This window comes from Leguminivora glycinivorella, chromosome 22, assembly GCF_023078275.1.
Source record: "Leguminivora glycinivorella isolate SPB_JAAS2020 chromosome 22, LegGlyc_1.1, whole genome shotgun sequence".
Classification (NCBI taxonomy): domain Eukaryota; kingdom Metazoa; phylum Arthropoda; class Insecta; order Lepidoptera; family Tortricidae; genus Leguminivora; species Leguminivora glycinivorella.
Window position 1 is genome coordinate 9,964,008 of NC_062992.1, and position 21,678 is coordinate 9,985,685.

The 21,678-nt window shown below is 41.1% G+C and overlaps 1 protein-coding gene across 1 annotated transcript in view; it reads left to right on the forward strand.

The window, feature by feature from the left end:
- The first annotated feature begins 6,482 nt into the window (after nt 1–6,482).
- The window catches only part of LOC125237710 (trifunctional enzyme subunit beta, mitochondrial), a 51,014-nt gene continuing 35,818 nt past the window's right edge, over nt 6,483–21,678 (forward strand). Inside the window, exons 1-6 of the mRNA XM_048144868.1 lie at nt 6,483–6,686; nt 11,400–11,571; nt 13,464–13,651; nt 18,875–19,062; nt 20,532–20,706; nt 20,960–21,090. Coding sequence (XP_048000825.1) covers nt 6,623–6,686; nt 11,400–11,571; nt 13,464–13,651; nt 18,875–19,062; nt 20,532–20,706; nt 20,960–21,090 — 918 coding nt within the window. The 5' untranslated portion in view covers nt 6,483–6,622. The remainder of the gene's footprint in view (nt 6,687–11,399; nt 11,572–13,463; nt 13,652–18,874; nt 19,063–20,531; nt 20,707–20,959; nt 21,091–21,678) is intronic.

The window sequence follows — 21,678 nt, forward strand, 5'->3', positions numbered from 1 at the left end:
GACAAAGACGCCACAGTGATTTGTTTATGGTTCTTCTAGCTGGCTATGCGTTATCTGTAGCCTATGGTATTATTTAAAAAAAACACATAAGGTCTTTTTCTCTACATTTAAACACTAACAAGGCAATAAAAGATAATAAAACATTATAAATAAATGTATATAAATGCAAAATTATGTAAAAAAACCATTACATTATTTAAAAAAAATTAAATAAATTTACCGTTATAAGAGTATCACCACACTTCCAATATTTTTGTTCTCAGTTTTCCAAGAGGAAACTGCACAGACTACTAAGAAGATACTACGGGAAACTGTCACCACCAGGGACCGGCCCGCTATCCCTTATACGGGGTTTTGTATGGGTATTTCGTTAGGCTTAACTTACCCTACCCTTTTGACGCGATACCCTTTCATTTTGCTTTTAAAGCCCTAACGAAAGCGCTTACCTAAAATAGCCCAATACCCTTTCAAAACCCTTATCATCGGCTCAGCCTAACGCCATAAGGGTAAGCCTTATATTGGGTTTTATTTGCTTTCCCTTATAGCATATCGTGCGAGTTTAAATCCTGTACCTCGCTCATAAAGCACACATTACTCCGAACGAAATAACATACGATCGTTACCTACAGCGGCACTGTGTGTGATATTTGCGCGTTTCTGTTTGATGGAAACAGCTGTAGATAAAATAAGGTTCAATTTTCAATACCAAATACTTATAGTTATGATAGGCTCCTGCTTTGCTCAGGTGTAACACAGGCAAACGCTGCTTTTTAGGGTTCCGTAATCAACTAGGAACCCTTATAGTTTCGCCATGTCTGTCTGTCCGTCCGTCCGTCCGTCCGTCCGCGGATAATTTCAGTAACCGTTAGCACTAGAAAGCTGAAATTTGGTCCCAATATGTATATCAATCACGCCAACAGAGTGCAAAAATAAAACATGGAAAAAAATGTTTTATTAGGGTACCCCCCCTACATGTAAAGTGGGGGCTGATAATATTTTTCATTCCAACCCCAACGTGTGATATATTGTTGGATAGGTATTTAAGAATGAATAAAGGGTTTACTAAGATTGCTTTTTGATAATATTAATATTTTCGGAAATAATCGCTCCTAAAGGAAAAAAAAGTGCGTCCCCCCCCCCTCTAACTTTTGAACCACAAGTTTAAAAAATATGAAAAAAATCACAAAAGTAGAACTTTATGAAGACTTTCTAGGAAAATTGTTTTGAACTTGATAGGTTCAGTAGTTTTTGAGAAAAATATGGAAAACTTCGGAACCCTACACTGAGCGTGGCCCGACACGCTCTTGGCCGGTTTTTTTTATCGGACTTGTCTTGATGAGTACCCGAAGTCTAGCTGATGCTGAACCCTGGCTGCACCTAGGGGAACTCGGGTTTAGTGTAATACAGGCAAACGCTGTTTTCGTCATCGGACTTGTCTTGATGAGTACTCGAGTGAGCAGTACCCGAAGTCCAGCTGATGCTGAACCCTGGCTGCACCTAGGGGAACTCGGGTTTAGTGTAACACAGGCAAACGCTGGTTTCGTCATCGGACTTGTCTTGATGAGTACTCGAGTGAGCAGTACCCGAAGTCCAGCTGATGCTGAACCCTGGCTGCATCTAGGGGAACTCGGGTTTAGTGTAACACAGGCGAACGCTGTTTTCGTCATCGGACTTGTCTTGATGAGTACTCGAGTGAGCTGTACCCGAAGTCCAGTTGATGCTGAACCCTGGCTGCATCTAGGGGAACTCGGGATTAGTGTAACACAGGCAAACGCTGGTTTCGTCATCGGACTTGTCTTGATGAGTACTCGAGTGAGCAGTACCCGAAGTCCAGCTGATGCTGAACCCTGGCTGCATCTAGGGGAACTCGGGTTTAGTGTAACACAGGCAAATGCTGTTTTCGTCATCGGACTTGTCTTGATGAGTACTCGAGTGAGTAGTATCCTAAGTCCAGCTGATGCTGAACCCTGGCTGCACCTAGGGGAACTCGGGTTTAGTGTAACACAGGCAAACGCTGATTTCGTCATCGGACTTGTCTTGATGAGTACTCGAGTGAGCAATACCCAAAGTCCAGCTGATGCTGAACCCTGGCTGCACCTAGGGGAACTCGGGTTTAGTGTAACACAGGCAAACGCTGTTTTCGTCATCGGACTTGTCTTGATGAGTACTCGAGTGAGCAATACCCAAAGTACAGCTGATGCTGAACCCTGGCTGCACCTAGGGGAACTCGGGTTTAGTGTAACACAGGCAAACGCTGTTTTCGTCATCGGACTTGTCTTCATGAGTACTCGAGAAAGCAGTATTTTATTTATTTATTTAAACTTTATTGCACAATTGGAAAAAAAAGTACAAATGGCGGACTTAATGCCTTGAGGCATTCTCGACCAGTCAACCATAGGGCCAAACAGAAATTCGCGAATGTGGGTGCAGTGAGAAAAATAAATTTAGAAAGCATGACAACTATTGACAAGTATAGCAATATTATTTACATACAATCAATATAATACATAAATAATACGTTCATATCATTTCACGTATACTTATACACAAATATAAATACAAATATACATACAAATAATATATTATAAACATTATGCATATGGGCGAAGGAGAACTAATTAACTTGTGCCGCACTCAGCAGATGCTGGTGCAGCATGCGTTTGAAAATTAACTTACTTGGGGCCTGTCTTATAGTCAGGGGAAGTGCATTCCAGAGTCGAATAGCTTGTACAGTGAAAGAATTTGAGAGGAAACCACTGTGGTGAGGAAGTACTGCTAGAACAAGGGATCGGGAGGAACGTAGTTCACAGCCCGGACGGGGGGTCATGAAGTTAAATTTGGACTTAAGATAATTGGGAGCGGAAGGATCAAATAAAATAGAAAAAAGACTGCACAGAACTCTAAGAGATCTGCGCTGACGTACAGGAAGCCATTTAAGTCTGTGGCGATAAAGCGAGACATGGTCAAATTTGCGCAAATTGAAAATGAAACGAATGCCATTATTGAGTGTACGCTCGAGCCTATTTAGAGAATCCTGGGTAACATTGGTAGTGCACACATCAGCAAGAGTTCAGCAGCTGCAGTTAGGTGCAGCCAGAGTTCAGCAGCTGTTGCTGAACTCTGGCTGCACCTAGGGGAACTCGGGTTTAGTGTAACACAGGCAAACGCTGTTTTCGTCATCGGACTTGTCTTGATGAGTACTCGAGTGAGCAGTACCCGAAGTGTAGCTGATGCTGAACTCTGTTTGCACCTAGGGGAACTCGGGTTTAGTGTAACACAGGCAAAAGCTGTTTTCGTCATTGGACATGTCTTAATGAGTATTTGGGTGATCTATACCCGAGATAGAGCTGATGCTGAAACCTGGCTGTACCTGGGGGAACTCGGGTTTGGTGTAACATAGGCAAACTCTGTTTGCGTCATCGGACTTGTCTTGACGAGGACTTGGGTGCGCAATAGCCAAGACAGCGCTGTAGCTGAGCCCTGGCGGTATTTAGGGCAACTCTGGTTTCGGTGCATTATAATATAGAAATATTTCATGCAATGTCAAGTTAGGCATAAAACATAATATTAACTGAACAAAAATCCTACCAGAAGTGAATATTAACATCAAGTAGTTAGAACAAATTTATTAATTTGCCATACATAAAACACTTTATTTATATCTAAAAAAATACGTATGTATATCCATTTGAATATCAAAATTAAGTACAGTCGATTTCACTAATAGTAACACAGGGAATAAAGAGAATACTGGAGTTCCAAGCGTCCATAGACTGCGGTAACTATTTACTATCAGACGGGCTGTATGCTTGATTGCCACCAGAAAAGTATTTCTGTTTCAAACGATCTTCATAGAATTCACAACAATCAACAGAAATAGTTTGACAGATTCTATGGTACTACTCAACTCAACCAAGTACCAGTCATAAAGACGAGTCTAAGATATTTCACACGAAACATACTATGAACAGAAAACAGTGTTTATTTATATTGCACCAAACCTGAGTTCCCCTAGGTACTACCAGGTCTCAGCTACAGCACTGGCTTGGGTACTGCGCACCCAAGTCCTCATAAAGGCAGGGCCTATAACAAAAACCGGGTTTGTCTATGTTGCACCAAACCTAAGTTCCCCTAGGTACAGCCAGAGTTCAATATCAGCTTTACCAGTACTCATCAAGACAAGTCCGATGACAAAAACAGCGTTTACCTATGTTGCACGAAACCCGAGTTCCCCTAGGAATAGCCAGGGTTCAGCATCAGCTCTACCTTGGTTACTGCTCACTCAAGTACTCATCAAAACAAGTCCGATGACGAAAACAGCGCTTGCCTATGTTACACCAAACCCGCGTTCCCCTGGGAAAAGCCAGGGTTCAGCATCAGCTCTACCTTGGTTACTGCTTACTCAAGTACTCATCAAGACAAGTCCGATGACGAAAACAGCGCTTGCCTATGTTACTCCAAACCCGCGTTCCCCTAGGAATAGCCAGGGTTCAGCATCAGCTCTACCTTGGTTACTGCTCACACAAGTACTCACCAAGACAAGTCCGGTGAAGAAAACAGCGCTTGCCTATGTTACTCCAAACCCGCGTTCCCCTGGGAAAAGCCAGGGTTCAGCATCAGCTCTACCTTGGTTACTGCTCACTCAAGTACTCATCAAGACAATTCCGATGACGAAAACAGCGTTTGCGTATGTTGCACGAAACCCGAGTTCCCCTAGGAATAGCCAGGGTTCAGCATCAGCTCTACCTTGGTTACTGCTCACTCAAGTAGTCATCAAGACAAGTTCGATGACGAAAACAGCGCTTGCCTATGTTACTCCAAACCCGCGTTCCCCTAGGAATAGTCAGGGTTCAGCATCAGCTCTACCTTGGTTACTGCTCACACAAGTACTCACCAAGACAAGTCCGGTGAAGAAAACAGCGCTTGCCTATGTTACTCCAAACCCGCGTTCCCCTGGGAAAAGCCAGGGTTCAGCATCAGCTCTACCTTGGTTACTGCTCACTCAAGTGCTCATCAATATAAGTCCGATGAAGAAAACAGCGTTTGCCTATGTTGCACGAAACCCGAGTTCCCTTAGGAATAGCCAGGGTTCAGCATCAGCTCTACCTTGGTTACTGCTCACACAAGTACTCATCAAGACAAGTCCGATGACGAAAACAGCGCTTGCCTATGTTACTCCAAACCCGCGTTCCCCTGGGAAAAGCCAGGGTTCAGCATCAGCTCTACCTTGGTTACTGCTCACTCAAGTACTCATCAAGACAAGTCCGATGACGAAAACAGAGTTTGCCTATGTTGCACGAAACCCGAGTTCCCCTAGGAATAGCCAGGGTTCAGCATCAGCTCTACCTTGGTTACTGCTCACTCAAGTACTCATCAAAACAAGTCCGATGACGAAAACAGCGCTTGCCTATGTTAAACCAAACCCGCGTTCCCCTGGGAAAAGCCAGGGTTCAGCATCAGCTCTATCTTAGGAACTGCTTACCCAATTAACTCATCAAGGCGAGTTGGATGACGAAAACGGCTTGTTTTTATGTTGGCAATTAACGTTTTCAATGTGTAATGTTAATGGTTAATTGTATTGATTTTCGGCCAACACTGTATATTTACATGCATACATACATATTTACATAATTATAGTCATACATACATACCTACATACATTCATACATACCTACATACATTCATACATACCTACATACATTCATACGTACGAACATACATACTGATCTATGGGCGACGATGATCATTTACCATCAGGCGATCCATCAGTCCCTTGTCTCCCAGTTCATTAAAAATAATTTCTAGCCGTGTTCTACTTTTATCCAACGAAAACATGTTTCGTTGCAAAATTAAAAATGGGGCGCATAGTGCGGAGTGGCAACAGCGCATTTTCCTTCCTGTTCTTACAATAGCTTAGATTCATAATCCTGTCTCTTTTACGCAAGGCTCGACTACGCTTTAACAAAAGGGAAAGCCTTATAAATAGCGCTTAAAATAAGGGTAACCCTTATTAAAGGATTGCAAGCCGTATCGGATAGCGCTAAGCCAATGCACAGGGCTAGCTTTATTGTTTTGCTTAGTTTTTTGTAAGGGCTAGTCAAATGAATGGGCTTGCAGTTCGAAAGGGAGAGTCTCTCGATTGGGTCGTCCTTACGTTAGGGATTCCCAATGAAAGGCTTGTAGCGCGGAAGGGGTTGTCCGGTCCCTGGTCACCACAAGCCATCTTTCTGTTTTCGGGTTTATTTTTGATTCATTATGACTTTTTATCATGTACCACCAAATTAATATTTTTTTCTTCTTTCTTTTTTTAGATTCTCATGACAACACTTGACTAGTAGTCCCCATTAAAGAGTATTGAATTACTACGTGATCCCATTTAATTTTCAATCCAAATATTGCTCAATATAGCTGGGCGTCTGAAGATGCCATAAGCTGCGTCATATTTTGCTACTATATCTGTGGTAGAATTGAAATTTCACATCGTCGATCTGACAGGTCAGAGTCCAACTTTCATGAAGTTTATAGCAACTTTTAGGGCATTATTATAGTATTTTTAGTTACTTTACATCGTTCCAGAGTCATCTCAAGTTAGCTGTGATATCCCGTAGGAGTCCACTCAGCCATGGCATCCCATATAGCGAAAACTTTGTTGAAATCTTCACATGCCAGCTCGACGATCAAATTTGGTAATTTATTTCAATTATTTTCAATTAATATATCGTTATTTTTCAATAAAATCCGCCGCTGCATTATTAGGTAACATCTTGTTGCATAAAAATATTTTTCTAAGGTTATATGAAGGTAGTGAATATTTTTATTGAGACATAAACTTTGGACTTTTTCATGGTTGGCACTTGGACAAATATATTTATAAGGAATATTTCATAAGCAGCGGTTTGTCAGCTACCGTGTTCGTGTAGGGCGGTGACATAGGTCATATTTTGAACTGTATAATAATGCAAAACAATGGGGGTTACATGTTTATGTGTTTCAATGTTGATTGGATAAAAATAAAACAACCATCCAGTTATGAAATTAAGGTTCATCTGGAACTAGGGTCTTATCAGAAGGATTTGTATTACTACTACCATATTTAGTTCAAGATGTTAGAAATTCTCCAATATTTTCTCCAATATTCTGTTGTTGTTATTAGTTTTATTTATGGCTTAGATAGTGTACTATTAAATAATTTCAAGTGATCATGATGTCAATACCAAAGTGTAAGTTGTTTGTATTTACTGTTCAAATCCTATCAATAAACTATAACCCATTAACCTTCCATATTAAATAACCTAAAATTTGTAATTTATATCCTTGTAGCACCCACCATACAAAATTTTTGCTAGGGATTTTTGATTCTTATTGTACTTGAGATTGAATTCAATTTCATTTGTTCGAAAAGTTTTAGAAACAAAAGAAATTATATTCTATTTGTTTACATGAAAGTTAAGATTCCATTGAAACCATTATGTACTTTAGAAAGTACATTGCCACGAGGATATTGCAGTCTTAATAAACACATCTTGTATGTTGATCATATTATACATGGTGTAACATGAGGATCCCTCACTGTAAAACAAAGAGACAAACTTGCGAAGTGCCAGAGAGCTATGGAGAGGAGTATGTTGGGTGTAAAACTGAAGGATAAATGCCGTAACATCGACATAAAATCATCGACATCGACATCGACTGGGTTCGAATCCCGGTAAGGGCATTTATTTATGCGATGAGCACAGATATTTGTTCCTGAGTCATGGATGTTTTCTATGTATATATGTATTTGTATATATGTGTTTGTTAACAAATTTAAAGAACACATCTTAAGAAAGAATTGTTGGATACAGGCAACTATCAGTTGTTATAACTGCCTGCCTGATTAATAAATAATAATAATAATAATAATAACAACTGGTGTTACTTTCCTGCTCTATAAGTCCGGTAGTACCACGGAAGCAAAAAACTACAGACCCATTACGTGCTTGCCTACACTTTACAAGCTCCTTACATCCATTTTGAGAGCAAAAATTAACGCGCATATTGTCGCTAACAACATTCTGGCTCCCGCTCAAAATGGATGTAGGGTTGGGTCCCGTGGTACTAAAGAGCTCCTCCTCATAGACATGACCATCTGCCAACAAGTTCGGCGGAACAAGGGAGCCATCTCGGCCGCTTGGATTGACTATAAGAAGGCCTATGATTCGGTGCCTCATTCATGGCTGAGAAGGGTATTGGAGCTGTATAAACTTGATGCAGCTTTAATATCCTTCCTGACTGCATGTATGAGGCAGTGGACCACAGTCCTTCGTCAACCAGGAGGCAGGGATGGCCCCCTGGCCCGCAGGACTTCATAAGGATTGAGCGAGGAATATTCCAGGGTGACAGTTTGAGTCCATTATGGTTCTGCCTAGCTCTGAATCCCCTCAGCACGCTGCTGAAGGATTCTGGGCTAGGTTGCCGGCTTCGGAGAGAGGGTGAAGTCATCTCTCACCTTCTGTACATGGACGATCTCAAACTATTTGCACCGAACACCCAAGACCTGATGGTGCTATTGAAAACCACAGAAGTTTTCAGTACCGCCATCAGAATGGAGTTTGGTGTCGATAAGTGTGCGGTCATGCATGTACAGCGGGGAGGTTGTAAATTCAGAACATTTTCAACTTTCTGAGACGATGTCGTTCAGATCTATCTCTGAATCAGAAACCTATAAGTACCTTGGTATGTCACAGTCGTTGGGTATTGAGGATGTTGGCATTAGACGGTCGGTGAAGGAGCGCTTTTTCAGTCGGCTCACAAAAGTCCTTAACAGTCTTTTGTCAGGAGGCAACAAAGTGCGCGCCTTTAACGCCTGGGTAATGCCTCTACTCACATACTCCTTTGGCATACTACGGTGGACCCAGACTGAGCTGGACGCCCTGGATCGGAGGGTCCGTTCACTGCTTACCACACATCGTATGTTACACCCGCGCTCGTCTGTTATGAGATTGTACATCCCACGGAAGTGCGGAGGTCGAGGCTTCCTAAACGCCAAAGATCTCCACAACCGTGAGGTGTACAATCTCAGGAATTACTTCCTTAACAACGAGTGTGGGATGCATCGTGATGTGGTGGCAGTTGACGGAAACCTCACGCCGCTCTCCTTGGCGAAAGAGAACTGGCGCAAACCTGTGGTACTAAGTACTGCGGACCGCAGGGCGGTATGGGAGAGCAAGCAGCTACACGGGCGGTTCTACAAGGCCCTCACGGGACCCGATGTAGACCTACTCGCATCGGTGAACTGGTTACGATTCGGGGACCTCTTCGGAGAAACCGAGGGTTTTGCCTGTGCAATTGCGGACGAAGTTATGATGACGAACAACTACCGGAAATATATCCTGAAGGACGGTACGGTCGACATTTGTCGGGCATGCCGCCGTCCCGGAGAGTCACTCAGGCATATCATTTCCGGTTGTTCTCATCTTGCTAACGGCGAGTACTTGCACAGACATAATCTCGTAGCCAGGATTATTCACCAGCAACTTGCTCTTCAATACGGCCTTGTGGACCGCGAAGTACCGTACTACAAGTACTTACCTGCGCCAGTTCTTGAAAATGGTCGTGCCACGCTCTATTGGGATCGATCTATTATCACTGACAGGACTATTGTAGCCAATAAGCCTGACATTGTGATAATAGATCGACTGCAACGCCGGGCAGTGCTCGTTGACATCACCATCCCCCATGATGAGAATCTCGTGAAAGCCGAGAAGGACAAGTCCAGTAAGTACCTAGACTTGGCGTGACGAGATAACCGCCATGTGGGATGTTGATTCAACGATCATTGTTCCGATAGTCGTTTCAGCGAACGGTCTCATAGCGAAGAGTCTCGACCAACATCTTAAGAGACTCTCGCTAGGTGGCTGGATCAAGGGCCAGATGCAGAAGGCGGTGATCTTGGACACGGCGCGGATAGTCCGACGGTTCCTCTCTCTGCAGCCCTAACCACCGGCAGCTTGGGCCCTGCCCCGCTGCTGGCGGCACCCTAGGTTAGGTTTTTTATAATGTGTTTATATGTTTTTTTATATTGTTTTGTATGTGTTTTTGTATTTTACTTTTATATCCATATTATAAACAGCCTAGCCTAAGATAGAAAATAAATACTGGGAATAATAATATATTATATACATCGTTGTCTGAGTACTCACAACACAAGCCTTCTTGAGTTTACCGTGAGACTCAGGCAATCTGTGTAAGAAGTCCTATAATATTTATTTATTTATTTATAAGGGAAAGAACCAAAGTTAGAGACATCCTCACACACATAGATATGCAAAAATGGAGGCGGGCCGGCCACACTGTAAGATGTAAGACCGAAAAATGGAGTCAAAAAGTCCTCATGTGGCACCCCAGAGATGGTTCAAGAGCTCAACGCCCACCACTCAAACGATGGGAGGACGAAATTATAACCACTGTAGGGCCTTTCTGGACTAGACTGGCCAGGCAGAGGAAATACTGGAAAGAGCTGGAGGAGGCCTATGCCAACAGGCACACTGAACTACGCGACTTTATCTAAACAAACAATCATAAACACTAGACCACGTTCAGAAGAAAAGGCTAAATAGAAATAGAATAGAACATGAGGGAACCGAAAGATTTTTAGCCTGCATTTCTGAGGGCAAAATGAAGATAAAATGTTGTATGTATAATGTTCAGCAAACTTCGCCAAAAGAAATTTTTTTTTGTTTTTTTTTTGGATGTATTTCCACATAAAAAGTAAATGTTGTTCGTAAAACTGGCACTTAAAATAAAAATTTACATTTTTTTCTAAAAAAATACTTCTTTGCAATGAGTTACTAGTTGTTTTTTGACATCTATCAACAAGGATAGTTAGATTATGTCTGATAACAGCATCATCACTATGGAAACAGCATTTTGTTCTGAGAAATAATAAGTAATTGTTATTTTTTTAATGCTTATAATTCTGAAAGTAGGCAAAATCAAGAAAAGTTTATATGACATTTTGCTCCTCTAATATGTTAAAAATATTCAGTTTCTTCATGTTACACCAAGAAAAGAAGATCTGGTCATCAGCATATCAAAGTTTAAGTAATAGTGGTCCAATTAATAATCCAATTAATGAGCCATGATGCTAACAAAAAATAAATAGTTGTCTATTAGTTTTTATTTAATCTTAGGTTTGATCATCAGACAATTGTCATTAAATATTGTTTTATTATTTAAAATACGTAAAATATCTAGAATTATTATTTTTTCTTTTTTTTTACCTACTTAGAAATTGTTTTCATTTAATTTTAGTACCTACATTAGTAACTAAACAATTTTTTTTTTAATTTTATTAAGGTAATAAAATGAAATGAAGATAATTCAATTTCTCTTTAATATCATAATTATATCCTTCATAGATACTGCTAGGCGTGCCCTGAGCGTCGGGGCAGCTCTTCAGCAGAAGAAGACCCTCAAAGACCGCACGGGCAAGAATGTGGTGCTTGTGGACGGCGTCCGCACCCCCTTCCTCGTGTCCTTCACCGACTATGCCAGGATGATGCCCCATGAGCTTGCGAGACACGCCCTGCTGTAAGTACTGATATGTGCCATTATCTGGGTAAAAGGACTTTATTGTCGATGGCACTTACGACGTTATGAGGGTGAATCAACTTTTTCTTACTTGTTATTGCCATGGTTTCGGTCCCCTGAGTCACGCTGGTTTTATGCAAAATTATGCCACTGAAATTATGCAAGCATGCATGTAGTCCTAGTCCATGTTTGTAGGTGGCAAATTAAGGGCTTGTTAACACCAGTAAAATGCATGTTTGCATAGTTTAAGTAGCATGATTTTGCATAAAACCAGCGTGACTCAGGGGACCGTAACCATGGCAATAATAGGCAAGAAATAATTGATTTACCCATGAGCGTTGCTTGTGGACGCCGCGGGACGTAAGCGCCATCGACATTATTGTTACCTTATGGTCCCATTACCCAGATAACGTCACATATAGCTCGTATGATAAAACAAGTTTAAGTTACAAATAAATCAGCAATGTATTCCATAATATTCTTATAAGCTTTTCATCACACTTGCTCAGTAAGTGTACGATTACATGCAGCAGTAGTGGGACTTATAGAAAAACGTTTTTCCCAATATGCAGTTCCTTGTACCAAAATTGCCTTTTTTAGGGTTCCGTAGTCAACTAGGAACCCTTATAGTTTCGCCATGTCTGTCTGTCCGTCCGTCCGTCCGCGGATAATCTCAGTGACCGTTAGCACTAGAAAGCTGAAATTTGGTACCAATATGTATATCAATCACGCCGTCAAACTGGTAAAATAAAAAGTGGAAAAAAATGTTTTTTTAGGGTACCCCCCCTACATGTAAAGTGGGGACTGATTTTTTTTTCGTTCCAACCCCAACGTGTTGTTGGATAGGTATTTAAAAATGAATACGGGTTTACTAAAATCGTTTTTTAATAATATTAATATTTTCGGACATAATCGCTCCTAAAGGAAAAAAAAGTGTGTCCCCCCCTCTAACTTTTAAAAATCACAAAAGTAGAACTTTATAAATACTTTCTAGGAAAATTATTTTGAACTTGATAGGTTGAGTAGTTTTTGAGAAAAATACGGAAAACTACGGAACCCTACACTGAGCGTGGCCCGACACGCTCTTGGCCGGTTTTTTAACTTTTACACGTTGTGTGTGTGTGTGTGTGTATTTTACATACATATAACGTCCTCACTCCATCGTAGGCCACGTCTTTGCCTTTGGCTAGTCTGTGGTCAAGAGTAAGCCCATTCATAATAAAAAAAATATATTGTGTGTAACTCAGGCGTCAGAATGTTACAGACGCGAGTCTTTAACTCACCTGTAACTCCTATAAATAAACTATACTTTCGTTATTTAAACTATAAAACTCCCGTTATCAATTTGGAAGAAATCGCTCTTTAGCGATAAGACCGCCTGTTGTTTACCTTTGTTCGTGTTGCTTCCTTGTTGTATTTTATCAAGGTGTGCAATAAAGAGTATTTGTATTGTATTGTATTGATACTCAGACATATTAAAAATATATTTTAAGCGGGTTACTCACGTATTATGTCGATATAACGCTCGACATGTTTCGATCCATTTCCGAGGATCCTTTTTTTTCTTTTTTTAATATACTCTCGTTTGTAATATTTAACTTACACCCCATGTTGCATGGCAATTTAATCAATGAATTCATTCATAATCTCTCCATGCAATTTTTCAGCTCACTTGTGCTATTGCCTTTCTATAATGTCCTTTTTTTTTATTGCAACCATGGTATTTATACAGTTTTTATAAATAATATTACAGTCTCTCATGGACCCTGATGAGGGTGTAGCAAGTTACAGTCAATTTAACATTTCTTATATAATGTATTACTAAGTACTAAATGTTAAATAATAAAATCAACATTTTTTTTTTGCTTCTAATAACATTTCAAATGTCTTAGGGGTCTCCTGCAAAAGACCGGCATAGACAAGGAGCTGATTGACTACATCATCTACGGAACCGTCATCCAGGAGGTGAAGACTTCCAACATCGGCCGCGAGGCGGCGCTAGCGGCCGGGTTCAGCGACCGCACGCCGGCCCATACCGTCACCATGGCCTGTATATCCTCCAACCAGGCCATCACTACTGGTATGTAGTTAAATAAGATACATCAAGTATTTAGGAATTTTAGCAGCTGATTAGCCTTTTCACATTATCCATTATATTTAAGCAGCCATCTTTGATTTTTGCCTTTGAAATCCGTCCGACATCCGATATCGGATCAGATAATGTGAAATGCATTAACAGACGGGTTCAGGGCCTGCCTATAGTGTGGCCATAGTGCCCTGTATATACTACATCTAAACTAGGCTGATTAAATTTTTTGGCATCAGTTGATTCCGAATCATCTAGACCTTTGATTTTTGCCACCAACCAAAAAACTTGAAGCTAATTATTACAAGCTTTTATTCAACTTGCCTTGTTAGTATGTCAGCGTGCGTCAAAACGTAGAAGCTAAATTTGAACCACTTCCCGGTTTCCGATTGAGCTGAAATTTTGCACACATGTGTAAATAAGATAAGATAAGATAAGATAAAATTTATTTCATAGAAAAATGTCTAAAATTAAAACGATCACAATTCTCTTAAATAATGCTTAAAAACTATAACTATAGGTACAAACATGGTTTAGAAAAGACATAAATAACAAATAAATCTTGTAAGCAAAAATTGTAAGCAGGTCAACATAACATTATTTTACGCCAATACCTGAACTAAGTAACTTAATACTTGTATCTTAGGTATTTCGTGTTAGTAGGTCAGTGTAATGTAGTTAGGTGCTTATTGAGCAAAACAATAAAGGTTATAAATTGTAAGTAAGTAGGTTTACATTGACTTAAATAAGTGGTAATAAAACGTTTCTACTTAGACATAGTATAAATAACAGGGTAGGTTTTTATCAGGAAGCATAATTAGGTTCCGTCATAATCTATGGTATTTAAATACCTTATAAGAGCACTTTTTTTTTCCCGGGCACGAATCATCTCCAGTTTGGTGGTCAGCTGGTTTTTTGAATCGCATACATGTAGCGCATTTTGGTAGTTCAAGTATCTTAGGGCATTCTTTGTTGGTGTGTCCCGATAATCCGCAGTGGCTGCATGTGGATTCAGCTTCTCTGCAGTATGTAGCAGAATGACAATATTGCTGACATTTGTAGCATCTCGTTAACATAGTATAATCTCGTGCTGGGCAGGAAGTCCAATTGATAAAAACGCGCTGTTGCTGAATGAGTATCCGTCTTATGTCGGCAGAGCACTCTAATATATAATTACATGTGGCTTGGTCTTTCTTGCCAGATTTATGACTTAGGTTTATAGAGCTCATAAATGTGTCCTTAGAAATATTTGGCTGTTGATCTACAATATTTTGTTCATAAATGCAGTCGAAAACTTCGTTCTCTGTTATATTTGAAGGCACGCCCAACAAGATGATTTTAGGTCTTCTTTTGGTAGTTTCTTCTAATTTCAGTCCTGATTTTTGAAGCTGCTGGGATGCTCTTAGTTTTTCTAGGTCGTCCTTGCGATCGGTATTTATAATAACGCCTCCGTTTTTCGTTTTTCTCATTCCACGAACATGTAGCTTGAGAGCTTCTGGTTTTATCAGGTCCTGTACAAGTTTTTTGGTATCTTCACTGGATTTGTCCTTCTCCTTAGGGTAAATTACTATAGAGTTGGTCTTGGTAGGTACTATAGATGAGTTGTTACCTGTTCTCACTTTGTCGGCGAAGGATATAGTTGGTTCTATTTTGGGGGCAACTTGTAAGCTATTCTGGAGCTCTTTGATTTATTCTCGGATGTTATTCTGTTCGGATACAGCTTTTAGATAGGCACTGTTGACTAAAACTTGCTGCTTAACCGCCTGGTACTGTACGGCAAGCTGGGACACCCCACTTGATATATTAACAAGCTGAGCATTGTTAATCCTTATTTTCTGGTCCGAGTTCAGTTTCCCCTCAGTCGAAATATTACATATTTCACTCAAACATTGTTCAATCGACCGGTGCGGGCTGCGATGGATGTGCTGGCGAAGGCTGTGCTGAATGTGCTGGAGAAGGATGTGCTGAAGTGTGGTCCATATTCGCAAGTCCTTTTTCAGGGGGAGGAGTCCTTAGAGTGCGCGAACTTCTGTTAAATGCGTCTTCCATATTTCCGTAAACTCGTCCCCATTAGGTACACTTTTAGATAGCCAAACGTGCCAAACTCACAATTATGTATTGAAAAGTGCTGATTTAGACTTGACACAGATTACTCAATTTTTGTTATTAATTACGAGGGCTGATTGAAAAGTTCGCGGCTTAAATATGAAATCAAAACCAAAGTTTTTTTATAATATTTTTATTTCTCTACGTAGTCCCCGTTAAGGTCTTTGCACTTATTCCATCTGGATTCCAAAGCCATTATACCACTTTTAAAAAAAAATTCCTCCAGGCCTTCAAAATAGGTATCCACTTCAGCTTGGACCTCGTCGTTGGTCAAAAATTTCTTACCACCCATGTGTTTTTTTAAATTTGGAAATAAATGGAAGTCCGATGGTGCCAAATCGAGTGAATAAGGCAGATGCGGCAATAATTCAAACCCGCAATTATGAATTTCTGCCATTGACTTTAGTGGCGTATGCACGCGTGCATTGTCCTGGTGGAAAAGAACTTTCTTTGTCAGCACTCCAGGTCTTTTTACTTTCAAAGTCGACGTAATCGACGTAAAAGTTCGCAATAATAGTCCGAGTTTATAGTCGTACCTTTTTGGAGATAGTCAACCATTATTACACCCTTTGCGTCCCAGAACACTGATGCCATAACTTTATTTGCCGACAAAATGGCCTTTGCCTTTTTGGGTGGCGGAGATCCAGCACGAACCCACTGTTTTGATTGCTGTTTAGTCTCGGGCGTATAGTGGTAGACCCATGTCTCATCCATTGTAACATACCTGTCCAAAAAGTCTTGAGGGTCAGCTTCATACAGGTCTAGACAGTCGCGTGAAATTGTTAGACGAGTAATTTTTTGTTCCACTGAAAGGAGCTTTGGAACCCATCTCGCCGACACCTTGGAAAACCCTAATTCGTTAACTATAATGTTTTGAGTTTTTTCATAGGAGATGCCTACGATTTCGGCTATTTCTCTCACTTTTAACCGTCGGTTTTGGATTATCATTTTGCATACAGTTGCCACATTATTTGGATTGGTCGCAGTAGTTGGCCTCCCGGAGCGAGGGTCATCTGCGATACTGACTCGTCCCCGCTTGAATTCAGCTGCCCACTTTTTTACCATCGTATATGATGGACCGGATTGCCCTAATGTACACTGCATATCTTCATAAATTCGTTTCGCAGTCAATCCTTTTTTATGAAGATATTTAATTACATCACGTTGCTCCAAATTGTCCATTGTGAAAAAACTGCTTACACGTATTTTTAAATGAGAGGAAAAACTTATTTTAAAATATTGCATTTAATTAAAATTTCGCGGGATGACAACTAAATAATGACAGTTCAAAATGACGGCAGAAAAAAGAAACTAGGTTTTTTTTTTAATGGTCAGGCCGCGAACTTTCCAATCAGCCCTCGTAAATAAGTTCAGAATATTAAATGACACGACCGCCCACGACAGCGATCGCGAATCACGTGACAATGCCACAGTAGTAATTAGTAGTACTTATGGTATGATGGAGCTGATCTGATGATGGAGCAGAAAGGTGGTCATAGGAACTCTGTTATGAAACGTCGTATCCCCATCGAGTAAGGGGTTTTTAGAAACGTCTCGGAGAGTACTTAGATGACTGTTGAAAGAAAGTTACAGTGGGCGAAAAGCTTGTGCCAGAAATGAAATTTTTGTAAAAAGACTTATTAACCTGCTCAAATATTCGTACCAGGTACAAGAGCTGCGAAATTGCATGGAGAAATTATAAATTAACCCCCTTTTTCATAAACGTTCACTAAATTATCCGAGCTGATAAAGTTCGTTTGTCCCTTTCCGACGTATTGTTGTGATAGAAAGGGACAAACGAACTTTATCGGCTTGATAACTTTAGTGAACGTTTATAAGGGGGTTCTTTTAATTATATGATTAATGCCTAGACACAACGCCAAATCAACTTTACTAGACAACTTCTTCTTCCTCGGTTTCTCATGGCTGAGGGTCGCGACCACATGAGGTCGTTATTTTTCGCACCAAAGCCCTCCACTCCGCACGGTCTTCTGCAGTCCTCATAATAGGCGCCTGTGTTAATCCCTGGCAGGCCTTCTTAACGCTACCCAACAACAACCCAGACAGTTCTACCCAGAGCTAAACTAGCTAATAATATGTATTGAACTTTGTTCCCATAGTTTCAATTTATTCATAACATACATACTCAATAAAGATTCCTACTACAGTTATTTGGCTCCAACACATGGAAATACTTACATAATTGAAATGCAGCCAATCTAGTGTTCCTAGGTGTCTGAATAGGTCATGGTTACAGATGTTCTAAAGATAGACTTTGGCTGATTGATAAATTCTAGAATCATATCTATAGATAAAAACGTAATATAGTCCGGGTTTTAAGATCAAAGTACACTACTAACGAAGAAAACATGAAAGTTGCCATAAATTTAGTAGATAGGTAAAGCATAAATGTTTGAAAAACTTAACAACTCCAATGTTTCTTATAAAATACACCTGGGCCCTCTGGATATCAAAATACTTATTAAGCATTTTTTTTTTATGTATGAAAATCATAACTGTGTTTCAGGAAATGTTTAACGCTGTCTCTGTAACCATCACTCTAGATTGACTACGCTCATGATTTAATTTTCATACCTTGCTTTCTCGGGTATCAGTAAGGCATTAGGAGAGGATTAGAGTAGCGTCAGTTAACACGCGTAGTATTGCGTATGTAAACCTTGTAAATTCTTAAGAGTGTAATAAATGAACGGAACATTATTGCACAAGTACCAATTTCGTACTTCGTTCCTAAAAGCATTATCTACCACAAATTGCAACGCTTTTAGAGTTTCGTACATAAAAGGTACAAAAGGAACCCTTAGGCAGCGTCCCCACTCAGGCGACGCATGTCTCGCGGCGCGGAACGGACGTCTCCGCCACGCCGCCTGAATGTAATTCAAAAAACGTGCGCCCCGCCGCCACGACGCCTGGGGCGCGTCTTACGTCCTTCCTATACAAAATGTACTGAGGAGACGTTTTTTGAATTACATTCAGGCGGCGTGGCGGAGACGACCGTTCCGCGCCGCGAGACATGCGTCGCCTGAGTGGGGACGCTGCCTTATGGTGCGACTCTGTCCGTCTGTCTGTCACATTACTATTTTATTTTCCCAGGTATCGGCATGATCGCAGCTGGCGCCTACGACATCATCGTCGCCGGCGGCGTCGAATTCATGTCCGACGTCCCAATCCGTCATTCCCGCAAAATGCGCTCTCTACTACTCCGCGTCAACAGAGCTAAGACCCCTGCTCAGAGGCTGTCACTACTGGCTTCTATCCGCCCTGACTTCTTTGCTCCTGAGGTACTTATACAAGTCTCTCTAAACATTCCGATAGCGCGATGTAGAATTCGCCGTGCTCGGTTCAGCGACATCTAGCGGGATAATCGGTAAACACGCGTGATGAGTTCTTGTACGACGTGCCGAACCGTCATTTTCGCAAAATGCGCTCTCTACTGCTTCGCGTCAACAGAGCTAAGACTCCTGCTCAGAAGCTATCGTTACTGGCTTCTATCCACCCGAACTTCTTTGCTCCTGAGGTATGGAATGTACTTATACTATATATGTAAACATTTCGTTTTTGCGATGTAGAAATCGGCGCAAACGGTACAGCGACATCTAGCGGGATATTTGGTAAACACACAACCACAAATTGTTCTATGAGATTTGGTAAAAAAGCAGCTCACCTTTAATAATTCTGAAAGTGAATTATTACGAAAGTTCATAATATCCGACGTGCCGATCTGTCACCTCCCACAAAATGCGCTCTCTACTGCTCCGCGTCAACAGGGCTAAATACTCCTTGCTCAGAGGCTATCGCTGTTGGCCTCTATTCGCCCGGACTCCTTCGCTCCTAAGGTGATTTATACAATTTCTGTAAACATTCCGATAGCGGGATGTAGAATTTGCCGTGTTCGGTACAGCGACATCTAGCGGGTTAATTAGGATACACGCGTGATAAGTTCATATCCCGTCGTCCCCATCATCCGTCACTCCCGCAAGATGCGCTCTCTACTGCTCTGCGTCACGTCAACCAAGCTAAGACTTTTGCTCAGAGGTTGTCACTGCTGGCCTCTATCCGACCTGGTTTTTCGCTCCTGAGGTACTTATACAATCTCAGTAAACATTCCGTTAGCGCGATGTAGGAATTGTCGCGAGCGGTACAGCGACATCTAGTGGAATATTTAGTAAACTAGCAGCCACGAACGAAATCATGTTGATGGTACTTATACAATCTCAGTAAACATTTCGTTAGCGCGATGTAGGAATTGTCGTGACCGATGCAGCGACATCTAGCGGAATATTTAGTAAACTAGCAGCCACGACCGAAACGTGTTCGAGGTTCTTATACAATCTCTGTAAACGTTCCGTTAGCGCGATGTAGGAATCGTAGCGAACGGTACATCGCCATCTAGTGGATTATTTAGTAAACTGGTAACCACGAACGAAACCTGTTGGTAGTTATACAATCTCTGTAAACATTCCGTTAGCGCGATGTAGGAATAGTAGCGAACGGTACATCGCCATCTAGCGGGGTACTTGCTAAACATGCTCTTACCCGTTTCAACCGAGCTAAGACACCGCGTAACGGAAAATCCCACCACAGTAAGGCCTGATTTAGACGGCGTGCGAACTCGCATGCGATTTTAGTTACATTGCGGGCTGTTGAGGTTACACAATTTTGCATAGCCATCAAATACCACAATGTAATAAAACTTGTATGTGAGTTCTCGTACCGTCTAAATGGGCCCTAACTGTTGACTTTCTTCTAGCTTCCCGCCGTGGCTGAGTTCTCCTCCGGAGAGACCATGGGTCACAGCGCGGACCGTCTCGCCGCCGCTTTCGGTGCGACTCGTCAAGAGCAAGACGACTACGCCCTTCGCTCCCACAAGGCGGCCGCTGAGGCGCAGGCTAAGGGATACTTCACCGATCTCATCCCTGTCAAGGGTAAGTTCCTATAAATAAAGTGTCCTATAAGTGCACTAAAATGTACTTTGAATAAAGTGTCTAAGGTGTAGTCCAAAGGTTACTAAATAGCATTTTAATGCGGACTACATTTTGTTATCCCCGGAAATAAGTTTTTTCAGGGACAGAACCTAAAGAAGAAAAAGTTAGGTCTGGCAAAGCTTGATTATCCTGGCGATGTTCCGTAACTAGGCGATTTGCCTATTTTTACATGATATATTTTATCCTTTTCCAGTGGACGGCAAAGACGGTCTGGTAGACAAGGACAACGGTATCCGCGTGTCCACTCCAGAACAGCTCGCCAAGCTGAAGCCGGCCTTCATCAAGCCGCACGGCACCGTCACTGCCGCCAACGCTTCTTTCCTGGTAACTATCATTATCATCATGCGTAGATGGCAGCGACACCAAAATAGGGAACTTGACTGTAGTTAAAATAGAATATTTTATACCATGCACGAAATAAAGCATCAGATAATTATAACAAAGAGATGGACATAAGTTATTTTTAAATTCAAGTTCTATTTAATAAGTCAAGTAGAAATTTATAAAGTAACTGAGTTGACCGTGACGTCACTCAATTCAATTTCATATAAACTCTATATTTAGCAAGTCGTTCAAATTCGTTTTGACAGTTCTTAAAAAGAAGCTGACTTGACTAGGAGGCAAGTAGCCTATAAGATGTGGTCAAGGTACTATCAGCTGCAAAAGTGCATAAGGAAATTATGAATGAATTCATTGATACATTTGCAAAAGAACATTTTAAGCAGCCCACACCAATGATATGATTTTTTCCGGATCCGATGAAATGGGGTGTTGCCTTAAACATCAAATGAGGTAGTTCGAATTTGTATTATTAGCAGAGATCGGACGGATTTGCGACATTCTTAGTGACTTACGTCATTTTAATGACTTTTAGTATGAAATGACGCACAAAAATCCGATCTCTGATTATTA